The sequence below is a fragment of the Pezoporus flaviventris genome, unplaced genomic scaffold (genome assembly GCF_033815535.1).
Source record: "Pezoporus flaviventris isolate CSIRO_AGI_PZ_B2104156 unplaced genomic scaffold, CSIRO_AGI_Pfla_v1 ptg000031l, whole genome shotgun sequence".
NCBI lineage: Eukaryota > Metazoa > Chordata > Aves > Psittaciformes > Psittacidae > Pezoporus > Pezoporus flaviventris.
In genome coordinates, this window is record NW_026892579.1 from 7,447,319 (window position 1) to 7,470,121 (window position 22,803).

Here is a 22,803-nt window from a genome sequence, read left to right on the forward strand (position 1 = left end):
TTTTTTTAGCTATTACCTTCAAACCTACTAGTGGTGAGCTGAGAAGTGGTTTTAATGATCCACGCAGCTGAGCTTTAGCCTTGACAGCTGTTCAAACACGTATTTCTCAGCAGCGGTAAGTGGATAATAGACAAATGTGGCCAATTTACTTCTCCATTGGTAACATCTGAAAGATAACAGAAAAAGGTTCTTTCTCTGAGTTTCCAGTGGGATTTAAGGCACAGGAAGGAGCAAGGGTTCGACTACTCGTGCAGAGCTGCTGGCTGTGTGCAGGCTCCAGGGGGGTCTGTCACTTGATGTATAGAGAAATACTTCCAGGATTTCCAGCTGCAGTTTTTTAAGGAGCAGAAGTGAGACCAGACTTGCACTGAAGCCATCTCTGAGAAGTCACCCTGGAAACTATAAACATTTAATCCCACATTCCTCAGGGTTATGGCAGAGCTTTGGCACATAAATGTGCAAGGCAGTAAAAGAGGCCAGGACCAAAGCTCTGACTCCTGAAGACTCAGGATCAGAGACACTCATCTTCTGTGGGGAAGGACGCACCGTGCTTCTCTTCGTGAAGCCACTTTTGAAATGATCTTGTGAAAATTTCTACGCAAAACTTCTCTTTTTTTCATGTGTACAGACCAATGTCACTGCAGTTTTTAAAGCAGTAGCCAGGAACATAGGAGGGAGGAGAGGGGAATAAAGTTTTCCTTCACTCTGTCCTGTAGATTTTGGCAAGTGGCTCATACCAAATCCAGCAGGGTTGTTAAATAGCGTCAAAAAGAGCATTTTTATTCATTTACTCATTTTATAGGAGGAATGTTTGGCTTCTATTAACAGCCTTTCAAGAATCCAGGGAATTCCTAGTGGTGTTTTTCCTGCCTGGGGCTTAGTTTTGCACAGAGATCTGGACAGACAATTTGACTAGCCAGAAGACAACCAGAAGCCTTGACAGTGGGGGGAGGCAGACAATGGATGGTGACAGGCAAGACGAACTGAAAATTGACATAAAGAAGATCAATACTGAATAACTGTTGCAAAAGAGATATTTTGCTACCAGCAACATCCAAGGCAAGACGCAATTTGTAAGCAGCAAAGACAGCACTGAGGCAATGATTTCTGTTGATGTGAAACTTCTTCCTTCCAGAGGTTTAGAACCATAGACAAATTTGTAAATGCAAGAGGTATTTTACATTTTTAGAGACTTTTCCTGGGGAAATTAAAGGAGCTGTAGACATCTGTGGCAACCTACATAAAAAGTAGGTACAGTAGGGCTGACATCTGATTTTGGTTATCACGCTTGCTTCTCTCAGAATTTGCATGCTTATATTCAGAGTCGTTTCACATCCTATGACAAAACTTTGTGCTCTGTTGGATTCGGCATGATATATGTTCCTCCAACACTATCTATCTTGCTTTGGGATGCCATTTGCTGTCTGACTCAAAGAGAAAGCATGTTCTGCAGAAGCTGTGATTTCTCAGCAATCATCCCAAAAGGGCCCATCCTCCAGCTAAACTGGAACTGCATACATTATGCTGCAATCTTAATTTTCTTCTCAACAGGCATTGCTCATTTGCAGCCAATTCATAGGAGAAGAAATTAGTTTATAATTCACTTGTTAGATTGGAGAGGTGAGACTGTTTAAGGTACTTAATTCCCACTATTTCTCTTGACAATCCAGGTAAGATTTCTCATTGTTTCTGAGATTTCCTGAGATCCTTCTCTACTACTGATCCCTTTTCTCTATCTTTAGAAACCCTCTGTTGTGTTTCAAACAGGCAGTCTTACGTTCAAAAGAGATGGGGGTGTGGGATGGGGAGAAGCATGAGAAAGTCAAATGTTTGTTAAAACACAAAAGCACAAGGAAAACACTGAGTTAAATTTATGAACTTTTCTTTATCAGAACCACTCCTTAGCATGCTCACAGACTGGGGCTGATCAGCTTTCTAAGAAAGGGAATGTCTCATACAAGGTCAGCATTTACAGTTACAGCTCAGTGATGACAAGAAGAGTGGCTGGATTCAAGCACTTGAGCTTTCTGTTGAAGCTATGCAATGAGAGCAGGATAACAAATGGACCTGTGATGCTAAAACCAAGGGAGACCTTGTGGCTTTTATTCTGCTCAGTTGGACCTCTTGTACTTGAATATGCATTGTTCAAGCTTTTAGGAAAACTTTGATTTCCCAAGGATTAAACTTCAAGAGAGAGTTTTAAAATGTATTTGGTCACTTGATACTTTTTGAATCTTGACCTTTACACTTCTGTCTTTAAGATTTTCTCCATAACCATATAAACACAAACTTTTCTTTTAATAAGACCTTCACATGCCATTATTTATTGACAAGATGCTGATAGTTTAAAAAAACTTTGGTGCTAAGAATTTTGTGATATAATGATTTTGGCTAGTAGTATTGCAAGTCTTGTCACATTTATCCGTTCATTTAATGCACTTGGTGTATGTCTAAATCTCTCTTCCCAGAGCAGCAGCATTACTTTTGTCCACCAGATGAATGATTCCATTTCACATGGAGAAGCAAAGTCATGCACAGGCAACCCTGTACCAGCCTGAGTGACCTTCTGCTGATGAACTCCAGGTGATGCTCACGGATGGAGCTGGGTGCCCATCTCTTAAGCTGATGTCAGGTGTAGCTGTTGCAGTCACACTCTCCCTCTGTCTTCATAAATGTGTCCCTCCCTTGCACTAGCACCAGGGCTTGTCTGGTCTGCTTGTGATCCACCTAAGGGGGGTGGAAACAGGAGAAAAGCCTGTGGTTGTCAGGTCAGCACCAGAGCCAACCTGGTTCTGTGGCAAACAACTGAGCCTGACCAAGGGAGGGATGGGGACCTCTGAGCAGGGACAGGGGGAGAAGTGGTCTCATCTGCACTGCATTTCCCTAAAGGCATAAACCACTCAGAGGCTGTCCCACGTTGGCTGTAGGCTGATCAACAGACAGGAAGGTACTGATAAAGGTGTCCAGGTCTATTAGGAAACTGCTCTAGACAAAGAGTTCTTCTTGAGATAGTTTTCAGGTGGGTCACTGCCCTAGTTTGGCTTAGTTTAGAACAAAGGGGCCCTCCTCCTGCTACAGGAATGGCAGGCAGCACTGCCACCTACCCCCTTCCAAGAGGAGCCTGCTGCATTTAGGGCGGTTTAAAACAACCATGGAATCGCTTTAACCTAATTTAGAAGAACACCTAAAAAAAGCCAGAAGGTCAGCAATGTCTAAATGGCAGGGAGTAAACACCTGCCCTGCCAGTACATCTGTGCTTGGAGCCACGTTTGAAATCCCACGTCTGCAGAGATTGCTGCTCCCGCTCGTATCTTCCTGCAGGCAACTCCTGTCCTGCTGCCAGCAGGTCTGTTTGCTACCTGCTAGTGGGCGCCCTTTTCCTCCGTGCTCCTCTCTGACCTGCTGCCCTAGCAGCAGCTATCTCCGGCTCTTGCCGAGGCTGTGAGCAGACAGGAGAAGTGAGAGGAGCAGAGCAGGCTGCTGCTGGGGACAAGGCAGCAGAAAAGAAGGAGAAGCTCAGCGCAGAAAGCCCCTCTCTTGTCAGGAGAGAAGGCAGGGGCACTGGAAGCATGTTACTGCATGCCGGAGACCAGAGTCGCAACCTTTCACCCCGACGTGGCAAAGAAACGGGAAGTAATTGCACAGCGATGTCCTGCGAACATCCCTGCACATCCCACCTGAGAACGTATTTGTTACTCACTGAGCGGCATGTGCTGCAAACTGCCCGCCATTGCCCTCCTCCCTGTGCACAGAGCTTGCCTCCTGCCCCTGACACACTTCCCCACCTGCAGCTCCTGCTACAGAAAATCCCACCAACCACCACCTGCTCATCGCTCAGCAATGCTTTAGCGTTGTGGCTTCAGACTAAAGCCAGCCTGTGCCGTTTATATTTCTGTGTAGCATGTCCCATTTTGAGACAAAGGGCTGCATGTGTTTCTGCAGAGGTAAGCCGGACACCCATCTTCTGTGCTGCCCCTCAACCCTGCTCAGCTCACCTCCAGCCTTTCCTTCACAGCTGAAACTAAGGACATATCATGAACATTTCCAGCTGGCCTGAGCTGACCCAGGAGAAAGGTTTGGATGTGAAGTACAGACCTAGAAATTATTCATGCACATGAGGTGTTCCATCCCAACTGTGGTTTCACACAGGGTCTCACAGCCTTCAAACAAGCAAGTCCAACACGATTTAACTAATCACTAGCAGCTGCAGCACTGATTACTAAGTGTAGTAAAACTTTCCGAAGCAACTTCTATTTTTGTGGTATTCTTGCTGTTTATCTATTGATCCAGACCTCCCTGGAGTCAGCCTTGCTAGATTTACTTATCGGCAATGCTGTGAGGCCTTTAAAGACATGACAGAGGGGCTAGGATTCTGGTGTTATCTTGTCTGTCCAGGTGTATCCATTAGCATGCACGGACATCTCTAATCTCCCAAGAAACAAAGTCCTTACTTCCAGGGCCAGGCTGTCCTTTAGTTTGCTTTACTTAAGCATGGACAATACACAAGTCTCCAGTAAAATTCCACTACTTCATGGCACTGCGATCTATAATGGGAACACAAACATACTAACAAGTTAATACACTTCCATACTATAAAGGTGGGTTGATATAACAGAGAGAAAACTTTTCATAAGAGATGTCGTCTGTCAAACCGGGCCTTTGAAGGCAGCATGGCTCGGGGTGCGTGTACCACTGACACGCAGGTGTGACACGCTACACGGCAAGGACCGGACACCGACCCCACACCCCATCACGGCAGGGACCGGCGCCGGGACCATGGCAGGCACCGGAGCAGGGGCATCGCGGCCCCTCCCCGGCCGGCCCCGCTCGGGGCGGGGTCTCCCAACTTTCGGCTGCGGCCGCGGGGTCCGGCCCGCCGGCGGCATGAGCCCTGCGGCGGGGCCTGGGCAGGGCGAGCCCCCACCGCCATGCCCAAGGAACGGCCGCTGTGGCGAGGCTCGGCCTTTCGCCTCTGCCTGCTCTCTGCCGCGCTGTTCCTCTCCCTCCAGCTGGGCATGAGGCGATCCTGGTGCACGGAGGAGAAGCCCCAGCCGGCGGCAGCAGCAGCAGCGGCGGGGCGGGCGCCTCCTCCGGCCCGCGGCACGGAGAAGCACCCGGCGGCGGGCAGGCGACGGGTCACCTACGTGCGGAGCGGGCGGCGGGGGAGCGCCGAGCCCGGCTGCTGCCCGCTGCAGCCCCCGGGTGGCCGCCGCAGGAAGGTAGGGCGGGATGGGAGTGAGTGGGGGGAACGGGAAAGCCCCCGCAGTGTGGCGCCAGATGCTGAGGGTGACCTGGTTCCTGGGAGCCCTGTGCCGCCCCGGCCGGGGCTGGGCTGGTGGCCGCTGGAGGACATCCGAGTGTAGGAGCCCGGCTTCGCAGATGTGGCCTCTTGAGGTGTCGCTGGTACCGGAGAAGAGGAGGTTGGGGCGCGTTGGTATGATGAGGCGGTGTGAGGGTGGCTCCCTAGAAAGGCATCTTGCGGGTGGTTAGGAGATCTGTTTTGAGCTGTACTGCTCAGCTGCAGGAAAGGTGGAGTGTGCTGCTGCCCTGGGGGCTGAACAAGGTCAGACCTCGGTCTGGAAAGGTAACTTAGGCCTGAAGTCACCAAAGTAGGTCAGGAGGTGGAGCACCCCAACATGAGCAAGCTTGGGATGAGCCCTTGGCATTCCTGGATCCAAATTCTATTTCACTTACTGAAAGCCATCAAGAAAAGTTTCTAAGGCATGCTCTGCACGAGAATTAATGCACTGGTAAATGGACCTGTGACTAGGTTCAGACATGGTAATAACTATAAAGCTTTTTGGAAATATGAGGACCATCGCTGACGTTTGGAGTTCAGCAAGAGTGAATAGTGTCGGTACTGGCTTCCCTCCCAGTTAGGTAGATGTGTGACCAGAAGCAGAATGCTGCCTTTGCCAGCAGGCTCCATGCCGTCTTTGGTTTTGGCATGTGCTGCTCTTAGGAATCACTTCTAGATTAAAATACTTATTTTGTGGAGGTTTCTTTGCAGTCTTTCAGGGGGAGAAAAGCCAGCTTTCAAAGGCCAGGAAAAAGTAATTTGTCACCTATTTTGAGGTTCCCCTGTCAGGTTGCAGTAGTTAATGTCTGTGTGTACATGTGCAGATATTTAAGGAAGCTCCAATGACAGTGAAGAGGAACAAATGGGATTTTGCTAGAGATGGGACCACATCCCTGGTCAAAGTCAATAACAATCTCTGATGTTTGCCTTGACAAGAATAAACCCGGTTTTGTGTGCAATGGCTAAACCTTCTCCTGTCCTTAAACTGAAGCTTAATCTGGGTTTGCTCAGACTCCCTTGATGAAGAGACCTTTTGCTAACATCCAGACAGGAGATGCCTGAGCAGATGTCTGATGATCAAGGGGGCTCATTTGCCAGTCCTTTTTTTTTTTTTCCCTGCCTGTGTGTCCCCAGCAGTTTAGTGTTTCTCTGTAAAGAGGAGATGGACAATGAACTCATGAATAGTTTGAGTTGTAGATTTACCTGATCTTCTGTGGGGAGCTGTGATGGAAAAATAAAGGTGCTGTTTTCTGTCCCTGGTTTCTTGAAAGTTTTACAAGCAGAAACTAAATCATAGAGTTGCAGAAAGATCTGGGTTTAAGGAAGGGACCTTAAGGCTCATCCAGCTCCAACCTCCCACCAGGGGCAAGAACACCTTCCGCTAGACCAGGTTCCTCAAACGCTATCCAGCCTGACCTTACTTCCCTCACTTCCTGCGCCACTGCAGCAATGGTGAGGACAGCATCGCCCCATATTTCTTTAGCATAATGACTTTGTGGCATCGCAATGTGCTGTGGTATTGATACCATCTTCAGGCATCTAGATCTTGCAGTGTTATTTTTTGTTTCTAATGTCATGTTAGTTGGTATTTTCCTAAAGCCCGGCTTCTAAGTGTTAGTAATTATAGAAGGATTTCAGCGTTAATGGGGGAAAAAGATTGTGATCATGTGGATTCAGACAGTTTCTTGAAAACACGTGCTAAGTATGGCTTCAACAAACGGGAAGTAAAGCATATCCTAATTTATTTCATTATCTTTGAGGAAGTCCTAGTGGAGAATTAGCATCAGGAGGGGCTGCTCATCATAGTGGAGAACTGGGAGCACCTTGTGGTGTTGGAGTTCAAGGCTCTGGAAAGCCCACAGTGCATTTTGGTGCATTGCCAGGTGAAGCATGTGAACCATCACTGCTGTGGTTTGTGGTGTTGGGCACATTGCTGCTGAGGTCTCATTTGAATCCCACTAGTTAAGTCAAGTGAAAAATATTAGTACATATAGCACAGGGTGGGGTTGCCAGGTTAAGCTTGAGATCATTGGGTGTCTTCCACATTTAGCTATTTGACTTGAGCTGAGAAAAATCTATTTAAAGTGAAGATAAGGCTTTGGGGATAATGGGAGTGGTGTTCCTGGAGTTCCTGTTTTTTAAATAGAGTTGTTAAATAAAAATGTAAGGGGGAAAAAGTGATGGGAAAATAAAGTAGAAGTGGTTTAAATACTGCCATTCTTGTGGAAGTGGTGATCATGCATGATAGCTTAAAGTGATGGGTGATTCATATATAAATATAAATATAAATATAAATATAAATATAAATATAAATATAGTGCTGGTGTGTGTAAATGCTCCCTTGGGGAGAGAGAGTAGCTCCTTACTCAGATCTTACATGCTGTACCGGGTTGGGATTGCTTTTTGCTGTGGGTTTTATATGTTTTTAGTGTCTTCTGTTTATAAAGCATTGTCAGTCCTTTTCTAAAGTGTGCGGAGGCTTTATGGTGGTGCTTTTGGAGTGTGGTGTGGTATGTGAGCCAGCAAGACTGCAGTAACGGGAAAACAGCTTGGCCAAACAACAGCCATCAGCACCAAGGGAGGGGTGTGGGAGGGAGGCCCAGACAGGATAGAAAAGATGGAGACTGGTCCACAAATGGCCCCTGCATCTGCAGGGAGCTGCCTGTGCAGGTGTTCGTTGCTCCTGACCGCTGGTAAATCTCCATCAGCGGAGCGAGTGGCTGTGCAGCAGACGGGAGGGTTTTATCACTGAGGTTACAAGTGTCTGCTTGTGCCTTAAGAGGCATGCATAAAAATGTGAACTGAAAGCAGCAGGGAATAAAGTAATTTAGCAATGTGACAGCTCTGGGAGCTGCTGGAGGTGCCTTTTCTGATGCTTTTGGGAGCTGTGTTCCTCCCAGCTGTTTTGCTCCCAATGGAGCTTACCAAAGAGCAGATGCTGCTGCTCTTGCTGACAAATAATAAACAAAATTTGGCACTGAGAGCCTGTGGGGGTCATCTGAAGAATGGGAAGAGTTACATGTGCTGCAAATGTAAAGCAGGTGGAAGTTTATAATCCTATTTGTGTTTTGGTGGGAGTGCTTAAAACTGTGTTGTTGCTAATAAAATGGCCAAGTGTGTTTATAAACTGTGATTCTAGGCTCTGGTTGTGTTAAGCACTGGTCTGGTAACACATGCAGCAGATAAAAACTCCATCTACATGGAAGCATAAATTTTGCCACATTACCTGCTTTTGCAATAGGTATTAGTGAGATCTGCACCCACATAGGGCTGCAGACACATGAAGTGAGTTTTAAAATGTCATTGCAGGGTGTGATGGTAAAAGAAAACAAGGGGGAAATAAGTTGTTGCATTTGGAATTTGAAATAACAGCAAATTCTTATGGCAGTGATTGCAAGAACTAGGTTACGTTGGCTCTTGTGCACTGAAATGGGGAGGAGCTGTCTCCAAGAGTCGGGTTAAGAGAATCTGGACTCCTTTGCCTTCTGCTCAGATTTATTTTCGGCGGGGGAGTGTGTGTGGGGTTATCTAGTTATGCAGGAAAGAAAAAAGGCCAATATTAGTCTGGGCAGGTGTTTCGAGCTCAAGCAGTTCTGCTTAATAATGCAGCAAGCACTGTGACTGTGTCTCTGCTAAAAAATGAGGTTCAGGGTCTTGATTGTGGAAGTGGGTGTAGTGGGGCTGCAGGGTAGGGGACTCCTGTAAGCCAGGCTTAGAGAAATCCATGGGGCTGCTGGGCTGCAGCTGCTGGTGTGTCTTCAGAAAGCCTGCCAGAAAACAAGCAAATTGCAAAATTTAGTTTGAAAATTGTAATACCGATTGGAAATCACTTTGATGTTGTGGCTGTCCAAGGTGGGGAGTGCAGTACGCTGCCAAAATTACCCTGGTGTTATTTTGGATGCTCTTTCATCTCTTATCTAGGGATATAAAAACGTTTGTCTTCAGAGATTGAAAACTAGGAGTTAGATTTTGCTGCTGGGCCATTTGTATTTGTCTGGCTTATAACATACTTTGAAACATGGATGTTATTACCTAAACCAGAAAAATCTTGTGAAGTTGTATTTTTATAGGTGTTACACTTGTATTCGTTTGTATTTTGGTTCTGTATAAATACAGACTAATTGTCTTTTGCTGTTGCTTGTTGGATTAGGGGTTTTGTTTTCCTTTGAATAGGAACTCTTTCTGAGTGGTTACTGCTTCTGTGCAGCAGTGACTGGTAACAGTCTCATCTTCAATGTAATTGAAATCTGCAGATTATTTTGGAGTCAGATCTTCAAAGTTAGGTGGAATAGCTGTTTGGCAGTTAATAGTAGGGCAGGTTCAAATTAACCTCATGCAATTTAGCATTACATTATGGGTAAGATTTTACTTAAATTTTACATTTGATTTTCAATTTAAAAATGACAGTGCTACTTATGTTTATATCAGAGATATGTAGGGCTTATAAGAAGAGTCCTTTTTCATTTTTCTACAAATCTGGTTAAAAAAAAGGCATCAGATGTTTTAACTGCCTATTTGTATGTATAGTGTTTTCAAGCTGACTTCATGTCTTCAAAAATAAGGTTGAATAGGAAATTACTCTGCCTTTTGATGAGCAGGAGCCAAAATTCTTGGAGAAAACTTGCTTATTCTGAAGTCAAATGTATCCGCCTGTCTTTCTGTATCCCATGGTGTAATATGTCTGGTCTGTTTTGGATTGGGACTTTTATAATAGTTTATTCATTATGTATGCCTGGAGCAATGTTTTAACATTACAGCGATGTTAAACCCAACAGGGCTTTGGAAGCTGTGCGGCGAGTCATATCAGGCTGTGTTTAAAGGAGCAGGTTTGCCCAGGCTGAGCCAAAACAAGGGAGCTGCTGGGGAAGCAGCATGGGTCAAGGCAGCCTTTTGGTTCTCCTTGTGAATTTAAATCCAGAGCTTATTCCCATCGCCACACCTGTGTACCAGACACGACAAGATTTACAGCATGCAGCGCTGTTCTCCAAATGCTGTGGTGAGGAGTGAATAGTGTCCTAGTTTTGATGGGCGCAAGTTGCAGTTGTGATTCTGTTGCGGATGAATGCGATGCTGAAGAGCTGAACATTGGTTATTCTTTTGAGTGTGGCTACTTCTGGGTACCTTCTTTAATAACAGGTTGGCAAACTGGAGAGAGTCTCGATGGAAGGAAGAAGGTGTTAAGAGGCCTGCAGGGAAAGCCTGGTAGAACTGGTACTTGTTTTAAATAGGGAAAAGTAGGTTTTGAGAGGAATGTGCCAAGACTCTTCAAACTTAGAAAGAAAAAATATTGTTTTGTTTTATGTTTGAGGGGCATAATGCCCACTGCAAATAGAACAAGAAGGAATTGGCTTAATTTTCAGGCAAAATATTAGTAAAAACTTTTAACTTTGCAGTTGGGTAAGAAGTGGAAAGACTTCCTAGAAAAATGTGAACTTTGGGTATCTACACAGGGAAGGTTTAGGTGTTCTTAGTTGGGCTTCAGGGCAGAGAGGTGGAGTCAGTCAATCTCCTGAGGTCCCTCTGTCTATATTTATCCGCTCTGCAATTAGAGAAGCAGTCTGGCAGGTACAGTGTGATTAGCCAAACTGGATTTTGGACTAAACAATAATCAAACATCAATGTAATAAAAAGAGGAATGGGGTCTTTAAAGACTGTAAGTGACCATTGCCCTGGCTTAATACATCACCAGAAAGAGCAGACCCCACCATAATTGTCCTGTGATGACTTAGTGGACCTCAGAGGAAGGAAAGTTACTCAACAGCTTTTTTCCCTCTAGCTCTTCGAGGTCTCTTGCCAAATATAAACTGACCCAAAGTTGCTTAGTTTGTATGATTAGCACAAGGTAGGAACTTATGGCTTCAGACCATTAGTACCCTGGGAACAGCTGCAACAGCCTTGGTTGGGTTTTGTTCAAATATTCAGGCTAATAGCACAGACTGAGATATTGTGTTTGGAAGAAACGAATGAACTTTTATTGATAGCAGTTTTCAATAGCATACAAGCAAATCTGGGGGGGGTAGCTCTGCCTGTAAGTGGGGACAGCTGATACACCAGAAGGTACCCAAGCATGGAAATCCTTTTCCAAGTAGCCAAGCAAGAGCAATACTTGACTTTCACTGTATTTTAACTGTAGATGAAATGTGTTTATGGCAGACTGTAAAGAGGAGGTGGTAATGTTTTTTCTGACAATGATGTCACTTGTGAACTTGTGAGGTAAATCATTGCTCAGAATAACCTTGAGTCTTACACACTTTTTACTTAGGTAGTAAAAGTAGGTTCTTCCCTTGTGAATTTTTGAGAGGCAGCTGGGGAATATTATTCTTCAGAAAGTCATTACAGCTTTATGAGACTTAATTATATGCGATAATACGCATTTCTTTCAAATACCTACTCAAGGATTTCTTTCAGCATGCAAAGGCAGGGAAACAGTTTTTTCTAGATAGCTGTGGGACAGAAAAATTGTTTTTCAGGGTATATAAGCTTTCCTATTTAAGGACATAAAACAGGGACCAAGGTGATGATTTCTTCTGCAGAAGCTTTGCTCCATGATAGGTGTTAAATCTTTTTCTTGAACCATGCTAACTGGTCCACAGGCCTTGTTCAGAACAAGAATCCTTTACAACTGTGGTAGCAGGTGCAGAAAAAAATACATACTGAAAAAAACAGGAAAAAAACCCATACTGATCCAGTCCTGTTTGCTGTCTTCAGCTTGAACTGTTGAATGGAACTGCTGTGAAGTGACCCATACTGCCCTTCTGCCTGTGCAGTGATGCTTAGAGAGTGGCTGAACAGCAGTGGCCATGGCCTCTGTGTCCCACTAAAGGGCAGCAGTTCAGTAACTACATCCTCTGCTCTTACCTCTTTCTTCAACCCCTCCACAGTTGCCCATGTATGGGGTACTGGGTTGTGTGATCTGGTGTACTGCTGGTATCTTGCTAGCAGTGAACAAGCAAGACTGCCTTCACATGCGGTGCACATATGTGCTCAGAGGGGGAAGGATGTCTTCTGCACAAAAGCAACTGTTTGAGCAGGAGGTGGGAAGAGGCGAGCCATGGTATGAAGGCCAGTTGTACAGTAAGTCACAATCTTGTCATGGGGAAAGAGCAAAAGTCCCTGAAAGCTGGGAATTTTGACAACGTTGAAGACAGTGAACACAGTACCAAAAATAATCTTTTATTACATTTCATGTTTTATACTAGAAATAATGGAAGTGAGGACAGTTTTGAACCTGCTGCTTTGCTTGCTCAAGCAGTTCTCAAGGTGGCCAAACTTGCTTCATTGTTTTCTAAAATGCCCTTCTCTGGGGAGAAAAGAGGCCAGAAAGAGAGATCTGGGATGGGTAAAGTTCCCCCAGGAAGACTTAGGGTTTTTCCTTTACATCTCTGACCTTTAGCTGCCTTCTTATGAGACAAATATGTAACTTCCTCATTAGTAAGGCTTTCATCCCAGTTTGTTCAGTCAGTTCTCATCAACATTTACACATCCAGCCAGGCAGTCAACAGAGCTGTGTGTCTGCTTCAAGACTGCAGAGTAGGTACTACCACACCAGATATCTCTCTCATGCCACTTTTACTGAACTGTGGGCATGGTTCAGACTGATGTGCAGCTGGTGGACCTTTGGTGTGAATCCAGAGCAAAACTCCAGTGGATGTAGTAGGGGTGTATCCCTGCTACATCCCTTACAAGGGATGCAGTACTGAAATGCAGTGGTGAAAAACAAAACCCTCTAACAGCTGCCTTGCAGGCTTGTACAGACAGCATGACAAGCGCATCACTTCTCTTACAAAACAAGTTTAGAGATTTAGATAGCATTTAGAGGGACCTTCAGTCTTCACACAAGCAGTTTGGTTTCGTTGTGGTAGACCATGCTGTCCTCCTGCAGCCTGGCAGTGATGGCTGTCACTCGGCACAGCTTAGATAAAAGACTTAACACATAGGTGAGAAAGTCTGTGTGAGCCATTACTAATCGTTGATGGCATCCACAGAGCCCCCTCTTATCTCTTGTTCTAATATTAACTTGAAGCTGTGTTTGTCTTGGACGGCTGTTCAGTGCTTCAGAGCTGTGTGTGGAGGGTGCGACTCATTTAATCAACTCAAGTGTTTCTGTAGCTAGCAAATACACAAACGTATCTTGGTGAGTATGATCAGCCATTGTCCAGAGCCCTTCCGTGCTGTGTCAGTCTAAAACCAAATGGCATTCACTTCAGTGGGACATGTAAAAGGGGGAAAAGAAGAGGTTTGATGTGATTTTACTTTTAATTGTGGTATAGCCTGTATATCTTGGAATCCATAACATGCATTATTCACTCTGTTTATGTTAGTGTTTCTGTATACAGCAGTGACAGGATGACATGCTGTCCTATTTTGTGTTAGCATATCTCTTACGAGTAATAGAAACCATGTGTGCAAGTGGACTGATCCCTCGGGTAGCAGACAGATGAAAGCCATGATTTTGAACTTGCTCTTAGGGACAACTGGGTCAATTTAAGGAGGAGAATGGTGGAAACATTCCCAGCTGGTTATGCAGTATGAAGTGGAAGAGTTTGGACCTTCAATGACATGTGTTTTCCCCTGCCTGATCTTCTGTCCTGTCTTCAATAGACTTGCTTTTAGATGTGCCATCAGGCTCAGGTGCCATCAAGAAAGGCGCTGGCTGTGAGGTGCTGCTGACCTGCGCTGTCAGGGGAGGGGTGGACGAGGTGTCCTCAGGTGACTGCTGGCACCTGAGCACAAGTCCTGGGCCTGGCTCTGAGGGGAGCCCCTTGGTGGTTATTATCCTTTTAAATTTCTGGGGGTTTTTTTTGCAGCATTTAAGAAACCTGCCCTAAAATTTGTGTCCTCCCTGACACTTGTGTAAATACAGTGAATAAATCTTTCCTTATGTCTTTGTGGAATGATACATGTAATAGTTCCAGCAGCTGTTACCATGTACACGGAAATCTTGCTGCTCACCAAAGTCTTCTCTGTATGCTCTGCAGACAGGAACAAAATGGCTTTGCAGCGTTCTTTGAAAATCAGTACCGTGGAGCTGTTTTGGCTCTGCAGATCCCAAATCTGGGGGACTAATGAGGAGCATCCTTCCTGCTGCCACCTCTCCCCAGCGTGCAGTGGGGATTCTCCTGTCTCTGGGAATATAGGACCAGGAGGACTTCTCTGTGAGCCATTAACTTCTGAAGTGTCTTAGGATTCTCACTCAGGTCAAGCCACCTACTTCAGATTTTACATGAAAACCTCTGGGTTTACATGCTTGTTTCAGAAATTGCTGACCAACAGCTCATTTAACAAGTGACCTGCTGACATTTACTCTGAATTCCACCTTCTGATAGATTTCAGGTGCAGCTTCTGGTGCATTGCTGTAGGTTTATCTGGAAGTGACAACATTCTGGGTTGTATCCAGGACTGACTCTGTGGCTCCTGCAGATTGAAGGAATTGAACCTTCCGCCCTTCTTGGGCTGTGGAACACAAACTTTGTGGGCCTTGAGAGCCCAGCAAGGAAAGCTCTTCAAAGCGCCAGTTAGGCACCTCATCTCTCGCAGGGGTATTGCTAAAATAGTGGGTGCTCTGTGTTGTCGCTGTTGGTTTTGATGAGCTGACAAGTCGCTATGTTTTCTTTTTTGTGTGCATGTGACAGGGTGGTCTACTGGGGAAGATTAACCTAGAAGGAAAGTAAGCAAAGAAACAAATACTGGTGATATGCCAGGAGCTGGACCCTGTAGGGAAATGTGTGCAGTTGAAAATGGTGTTGGAACCAGTGAACATTAACACTGTAGAGCTGCTCTCGCTGTTTTAACCTCCCCCTCTTTGCCCCATCCATCCCCAGCCTTCTTCCTCATTCCTCTCCTAGCAGCTGGCTGACTCAGATGATTAGCTGGGAGCTTCAAAGTCAGTGCCCTTTATTTAGCATCCTCTTTCATATTTTACAAAGAGACAGTGTTTGAAGTGCTAGGGGGAAGAGATGGTAATGTCTATTGATATGGTGTGTAATGTTAAATAATACTTGCCACTTAGAAGCCTGAAAATGGTAAAAAACAGTTTGAAACCCTTCCTGTGCCCTGCAGAGTTGACAGCACTAGTTGAGGATTGAGTTTTATCCCAGAGATGAACACTGCAGAGTAGAAACCGCCTGAAAAAGCCCCAGAGGAACAATGAAATTGTTAATACTGATGTCGTGCCTCTTTTTGGACTTTCCTGACGGCTGTTCTGCAGCACTGAAGCTTTCAAAGTGAACTTCATTTCATCCTGACTAGGGCAAAGCAACACCATCTTGTTCCTTTCCCCTCTTTTGAGAAGATTAAACAAGAAGCAATTATGTGTCAATTGGCTGCTGCTGATCTTCTTAGTGTTTCTTCTTAGTTAGATATCTTGATTAATGGTTTGATCTTGCAATTATTATTCATTAGGAAATCTGTGGGACTTCTGGGTACATCAGGAGTTCAGGGTCAAACCATGTAGCTGTTCGGTGTTCTATTCTTTGTAATGCTCGGAATTAGTAATAAAACATTGGAAAATATCATTAACTACAGAGGATGGTGCATATTTGGCCAAGCCCATCCTCCACAGGATTATTATACTTGGGTCTATAGTTGTCATGAACAAAAAGTGTTTCAAAATCGTGTGCTTTGAAATGAGCTTGATTTTCTTCTCTTTAAATCTTGGACTTAAAATCCTAACAACTTGTAAGCCAGCTGTCGTTTCCCTTCTAGACATGGGGAACTAATTGCCCAACACACTGTTTTATTTTGCTTGGAAGACTTTTACATAGCTCTAGACTAAGGGCAGTAATCCATAATCGTATCAAAAGCAAGAAAGGGATTATGTTTGTAGACATTTAAAGCTCATATACGTTTCATTCTGTGCAGCTCCACTACCTTGTTTTATTAACTAATGCTTGTATGAAATAAGGAGTTTAAGGAGAAAGAAGTAAAGTTTGGCTTTTTAAGTCTTCCCTGGCTATCCAGTAAAACTCAGTATGTGAACTGATAGTGGGTTGGAGGGACAGAAGCTCCTAGGTATCTACTGTGAATATTTTGTATCTTACTTTAGGTTTTACACTAAATCCCTGTGAAATCTAAATCTAAATAGAAGTCACACAGCCTTTCAGTTTACCCATTAATAAGGATTAAAGTTTATTTACTTTATGATACTATAGATGCCTAAATTATGTACTGCCCTCTCCTGCTCTCTGGACATAGAAGGTCCTCCTGGATGGAGGAGAAGGGGTTTTCTGATCTTCAGATCTCTCTTTAGACTGGAAGGTGTGGTGGACTATTTCTGTTTAGACATTTGTAGTCCCTCTGGATGAGAAAGCAAGCTGCACGAGTGTGAAATGCTCTTATTTGTGTGAAGGCATGAAGTTTTACTTTAAAGAACTTTCTTTTTCCCCAGTTCTTAGCCTCAGGCCAAGCCTACTGAAGTCTCTGAATCGGCTGCCATAGAGCCGATATCTGTAAATCACAGAGTGCTGGAATTGGCACAAAATAAACTTGGCTTATCTGGCTAGCTGAGTATTTACTGATGAGTTCTGTTTGTTGTACACTGTGGTTTGAATATTGCAATGAAGTAAACCTAGAGGAAAATAGCTTTTTGTATTTCAGCTGTTGTATGGATTCTGACATTTCCTGTGTTTTTTCAACTAAAGCACTTCATTTAAAGTAGTTATGAATACAGGTTGAAACTGTGGTCTTGCCTCTGCTTAGCTGAAGGAAGGATTTGATAAGCAGTGACCAGTAGTTGCTCTGTCTCTTTCTTGGCTGTTATCCTTCAGTATTGGCAAAGACATGTAGGCACTTGAAAGAATTCAACTGATTATCACACTGCTTAAGCAGTTTTAAGAATTTGCTTCTATAAATTTCAGTCTGTTCTGGCTCCTGGTTTTATCTCCATCGGATATAAATCATCATGCTGTCAGCTTCTGGATAGCACTGGAATGCTGCTGCCCAATTTATTTATTTTATTAACATAGCAAAGAAATCCCACTTGGTTGTTTTTAAAGTCATGTGTCTCTTAGCAGAGTAAAATCAATCTCTCTTTTAATAAATGTGTATTTCTCCCTGATGTTGCTGGGATTTCGATGGCAGAGCTGTCAGACTTCAGGGACCTCCGAAGGTCTAAGGAGGCGTACTCTGGTGCGATGCTGCCCTTTCCTACCTCTGCAGCTTCCAGTTCCTTTGGTTGCTGTGGATTTATTCCTCAGTGGTAGAGAGGGGTGGTAGTTATGCTATGCAAATAATGAATTAGATGCAATGCTTTCCAAATTCATGAGTGCCTATAAATTAATACTTTGGCAACTGTTCTGAAATGTGTGCTTCCTGTAAGTCACAAACCTGCACCCAGGGTGATGTACATTAGTCGCTGAGGCCCAGGTCTACCAGTGAATTTACGGGAGGGGTGTCCACAGTGGCTAATTTAGACCTGGGATGCTGGTTCTCAGTGCTCATTTCCTGTGGAAGTTGGGATTTTGATTTGAGTTCAGTGGAGTATTAGTCACCTAAATTCTTCTACAGGTCTGGCTGTGTCATGTTAGTTTTGGAAGGCACTCCTTATTTTTCCAAAGCCATTTCTTCTTAAAGTGATAGAAATTCTGTCACTTAAAGTCAGTGCCAAGCATCCCTTTTTTTCTTTGTGTGCTTTTCTTATGAGACACTTGTATGGGGAGAAGACACAAAACTAAAGGTAGAGTTGGACAGAGCTTGAGCGTCGGCTTTGCATGGGAAATGCTGAACCTTTCAAGGTATCAAAGTTGGTGTTTTGCATCGAGGTTGCTGGTGTGGCTTTCCTGCAGGTTAGGCCAGCAGTTCCCTTGCAAGCACAGGAGCTGTCATTTGTATGTGTGTGGCTCCAACGCATCCTGTCAGATGGGAAATCAGAAGCAAAAGGAGCAGAAAATAAACATGAATATTAACAAAGGGAGAGCGGAGGCGAAACGCTTAGCAGCTGCTGACTTAGAGGGCTTGTTATGTATGCGTGTTCAGACTGATTTGCTCTACAAGGGTAAAGAATCTCTCGGTTTCAATTAGCATGCAGCGGTGCAAATCTTTCCTAATGGGAATTGCATTTTCATTTCAATGTAAAACTTTGCATTCAAGGTGCATTGCTTTTTCTCTTTGCCCTGCTAAGCCTAAGAGTTTTACTTATGATGCAAACTGCAGCCTTGGGAAACAAATGCTGATGACCTCTGCTTGAGCAAAGCCCTCTGGGTGATGCTCAGAGCTACATAAGTTGGCATCAGAGCAATTACATCCTGCTCCCAGGCAGACAAATGCGTCCTGCACTGCAGAGGCTTGGAGGAGGTGATGCATGGAAAGCAAGGGGCTAGAGGAGAGTTCCCTATTTCCCTCTTCAGTGAAATAAACTATACATGTCTAGACATAGAAACACCTCTAATTACTAGAATTCTTCATACACAAGTTGTGTTGAAAATTCATTTAAATTTAAGATACCAACTTCTTAATGCAGAAAACAATCTTATCACAGGACTGGTTTCCATAGGCAGGGTTTACCCTAGTAAGTAGCCTTGTTGCACAGGAGAGCCTGACTGTATACGTTACATTGCTTATCTTGGCACAAAGCTTTTGTTCCTCAGCATAGTGTTCCACCATCAAATCTTCGGATAAGGCCATGTAGCAGATCTTCCTGGAAGACACTCAAAACACACTGAAACCAGGGAGGTCATCAGGGGCAACCAGCATGGCTTTACCAATGGCAAGTTGTGCCTGACTAAACTAGTGGCCTTGTATGATGGAGTGACTGCATCAGAGGACAAGGGAAGAGCTATGGGTGTCATCTACCTGGATCTCTATCAGGTCATTGATATGACTCACCACAATATTCTTACCTCTGAATTGGAGAGACACAGGTTTGATGGGTGGGCTTGGCTGGATGGATGCATGCAAAAGGTTATAGTTGATGGCTGAATGTCTAAGTGGAAACCGGTCATGAGTGGTGTCTTTCAAGGGTCTGTACTGTACTGGGGACCAATACTATTTACTTTGAGCAACCTGATGTAGTGAAAGATGTACCCCATGGCAGGGGGTTGGACTAGGTGACCTTTAAAGAGTGGAAATTCTCAGTTTAGGTGGCTGCAGGACTGGGTGTCAGCTGCATTTCCCTGTGGTACTTCCAATGCCTGATGCCTCAGGGGGAACCCACTGCTTTTCTCTCAATACAGCCATGCATATGCGAAGTAGGACCGTATGTAGCAATTTCTACAATATGGCTTCTTAAGTGAAAACCTTGTATGTTTAAGAAAGCCAAACTGCAAAGAAAAATAGAAAATAATAGTAACATTAATTTTAAAAAAGGAAAAGAAACAGTTCAGACATACAGGGACGGGATAGCTATAAAGCCAGCCATGTCAGAAATCAATTCACCTGGAGCTTTAAATATTAGTCATAGTCACTTCGTAAGCCTGTATTTTAAATTACAGCTTACTGATCCTGTGTGTTTCCCTGCTACTTCTAAATTAACAGCATAGTGCAGCATGTTTTTGTGTGTACATCTGTGAGCCCTCTGTGTGGTGCCAATTACATTTAGCTAAAGGGAACTGTATGAATTGGCCTTTCTCAAGGAGGTCTTTGCCAAGGCTGAGGCATACTTGTTCTTTCCTATTGACACCTCTGCTTTGGGGTGGAGTTTGTTTTACTTGTGCCACATATTGCTGCTCTAAACATAAAATATTTAGAGTTACTCAGTGTTGTAACAATAAAGTACAATTAAATGTTGTTAAAGGCTCACAACTGAAGAGTAGGCTCAGTCCTCTAAAGTAAAAGTTTTTCTGCAGCATGGCATGCATGATAGTGTGATCCAGGCTTCTTCTGTGGTGTTGAATGTCTACAGTGTAGGTGTTTCTGAGGCCATCCTCCAGGCTTCCTTTGCAGGTCATGGAAAGACATGGATGTTTCCAGTGCACGACTCATTTTACTTATTTTAGACGTCTGCTCTATAGTGAGCTGAATCATTCCCTAAAAGAGCTTCTCTCTCCTGTCAAATAACTTAGCTCCCTAGCCCCTGTGGGAGCTTGCTCCTTGGCTCTCCTCACTGCAGGAATGTTTCCTCATTCCCAGCTCTCCCTGGAGTTGACCAGCTAATTGCCTCTGAAAATAAATGTGGGTGTTCATGAGGGATCCTGCACTGCTGGAGCTGCTCCATGTCGTTCAGTGAGAGGAGCAGCATGCCAGGTTTGGCCGCCTCCATCTGCAGGAGCTCTCCCACTCATCTCGGCAGGCTTTGCACTTGTTGCGTGTCTCTCGTGAGGCGTGCTGGCATATCCCATAAAGCCAGTACTTGGGTGGGCTGCAGCATGCTGCTTTCACTATTTAAGCTTCTTTTGAATTGGGGTGGGGGGAAACAAAACAACAAAACCACTGCAAAATAATATGCTTAAAGCCACAGGTGCTCCAGAGGGAGTCTTAAATACAATGATGTCCTAAGCCCCAGATCATATCTAGGGACAGTCCACTCTCTTCAGGGGTTCACTCCAGTAAATACACATTTGCCTTGTAGATGTCTGAAATCTTGCAATTTGAATCCCACCCACAGCATTTTAAACTCATATAAAAGCTCTGTGAAATTTCACCCACAAGCAAGCTCTGTTCTGCTGTACCCTTCCACAAGGGGTGAGCGTGATGATACACAGAGTAAAGCCAGAACAGTTGGAGGTGTGAGGATGTTTATGTAATTTGTTTCTATGGCTAGCACATGTTTATGGCTATTGGAGCTTATTGCCATGAATGCTTTCCACTCACGTTTGGTCCTGCCTCAAATGTGAAAAATCATTGTTGCACGGTTTTATCAGAGGATTTTCTATTTTTCCCTTGATTACGACATCTGTGTATGTATAGACAAGTGTTTTGTTTATCATTTGGAAGCAACAGACTGCTTGGCAGGGCAATGGGATTCCCAAATTATAATCATGGCTAATATGTTTCTTTAATAAACTGCTAAAAATGAGGGAGGTTTAAAGGAGAGAAAAAACAGTTACTGAGTTAAAGATGGAATTATATAAAACTTCAGTAAATTTTAATAATATAAGTAATTACAAGTAAAAATGGGTAAAAAAATCCCTTTCAGAGTTAAGCAGAAGGGAAGAGAGGGATTTGGCTCTTTGGATTAATGTGCTGAAACTAGGATTGATCTAGAAAGAATGTCATTATTCATGTGTTCAAGTTTATGCTAGAAAAGACAGAAATTTTGCAGATCTACAATTTTACACCTGCTGGATTGTGAGCCTTTTACGCATGTTGATCTAAACTTTATATTATTATTTCAGAGTTTTAGGATAAAGAATGTATCCTAGTTCATTAAGGGATTATCAGATGACTATCAGATGAGAGAGAAAAATCTAAACAGAAGTGGTTTCCAGAGAAAAGTCACTGAGATTACTGTCAGGTTGGGCTGTGAAGGAAACATCAGTCCTTGTCCTGAAGTGTGTAGTACCTGGGAGAAAAAACAGATCTTCAAATGCATCGTAGTTTTTCTAAAACAGCAGTGACATAGCCTGAAGATTTTCTTTCGCTCTGTGGTTATCTCATGTGAAAATTTAGACATCATGCTGGGTAACAGTTTCTGGATATCTGTTACCCTTCTGGGGTAGTTGAAATCAGTGTCCGACCAGTGCCTGTGATAGAGTCTTGCTGAAGACTTATTTTTCTTACAATACTAATTTCAGGTAACATGTCCATAAGCAAAACAATGTATATAGAGGAATACTTCAAGATGTTCAGTATGATGTTTTGTATGTGGTGTTGTAACTTTCTAGGTACTGTCATCTCTTAATATCGTGGAATTAGGATATGCTGGTGTTTGGGAAACAGTCATGCTGACACACTGGATGAACCCTTAGCCTGGGGAGATAGCACACTGATGATGATAGCCAGAGATGAAGAACATCTGCACCAGTTTTCTGGGTCCTCCTGGGTGACTCTAGGGAGATCTGTCTGAATTTCATATCCAAAGCTGTATAATATGGACTGTAATACCTCCTTTGCTCCTCTTCTGTACTTGCTGTAGAAGCCACCTATGAAAGCAGCTGCTTCTCAGCCTGTTTTGTGCAACAGCCACAGGGACATGCTATTAGCTATTTACTCTGGAGGTTTCTGTGATGCAAGTGAGAAAATCCGAATCAGTTATGTTTGCTTTGAGTAAATAAAATTGCTAAGTCTAGAGAGGAAAAACTTCTCAGAATAATGAACATGTGTTTATCAGGAAAAAAACTGATTTTCACAAAGCAGTTGGTTCAGGGGTGCCAGGTACATCTTAGCTGTAGAGTTATTTGAGAAGGCTTATATGGAAACACTATGGAAGAGGCTGAAAGTTACCTGAAAAGCTATAAACAAAGGCTACTGGTGTACATAAGGAATGGCTCCTTCAGGAGGATATTCTGTGAGTCCTAAAGATACCCCTACTGCATCATTGACACCAGTGAGTTACCTGCTGGGAGGGTGTACCTAGTCCAAGAGATGTACTGTATTTTCACCCCAGTTCAGTGTCTGTGCATCGTATTGTA

At 44.0% G+C, this 22,803-nt stretch overlaps 1 protein-coding gene and 1 long non-coding RNA gene across 2 annotated transcripts in view; one reads left to right on the forward strand and one right to left on the reverse strand.

The window, feature by feature from the left end:
- Positions 1 to 2,261: 2,261 nt before the first annotated feature.
- LOC133272690 (uncharacterized) lies at positions 2,262 to 5,220 on the reverse strand. The gene is made up of 2 exons (XR_009744512.1): positions 5,145 to 5,220; positions 2,262 to 2,727 (listed from the first exon to the last, which is right to left on the reverse strand). It is a non-coding gene; the product is annotated as an uncharacterized LOC133272690 (long non-coding RNA).
- METTL24 (methyltransferase like 24) overlaps positions 4,704 to 22,803 on the forward strand; it is a 47,047-nt gene continuing 28,947 nt past the window's right edge. Inside the window, exon 1 of the mRNA XM_061460104.1 lies at positions 4,704 to 5,219. Coding sequence (XP_061316088.1) covers positions 4,929 to 5,219 — 291 coding nt within the window. The 5' untranslated portion in view covers positions 4,704 to 4,928. The remainder of the gene's footprint in view (positions 5,220 to 22,803) is intronic.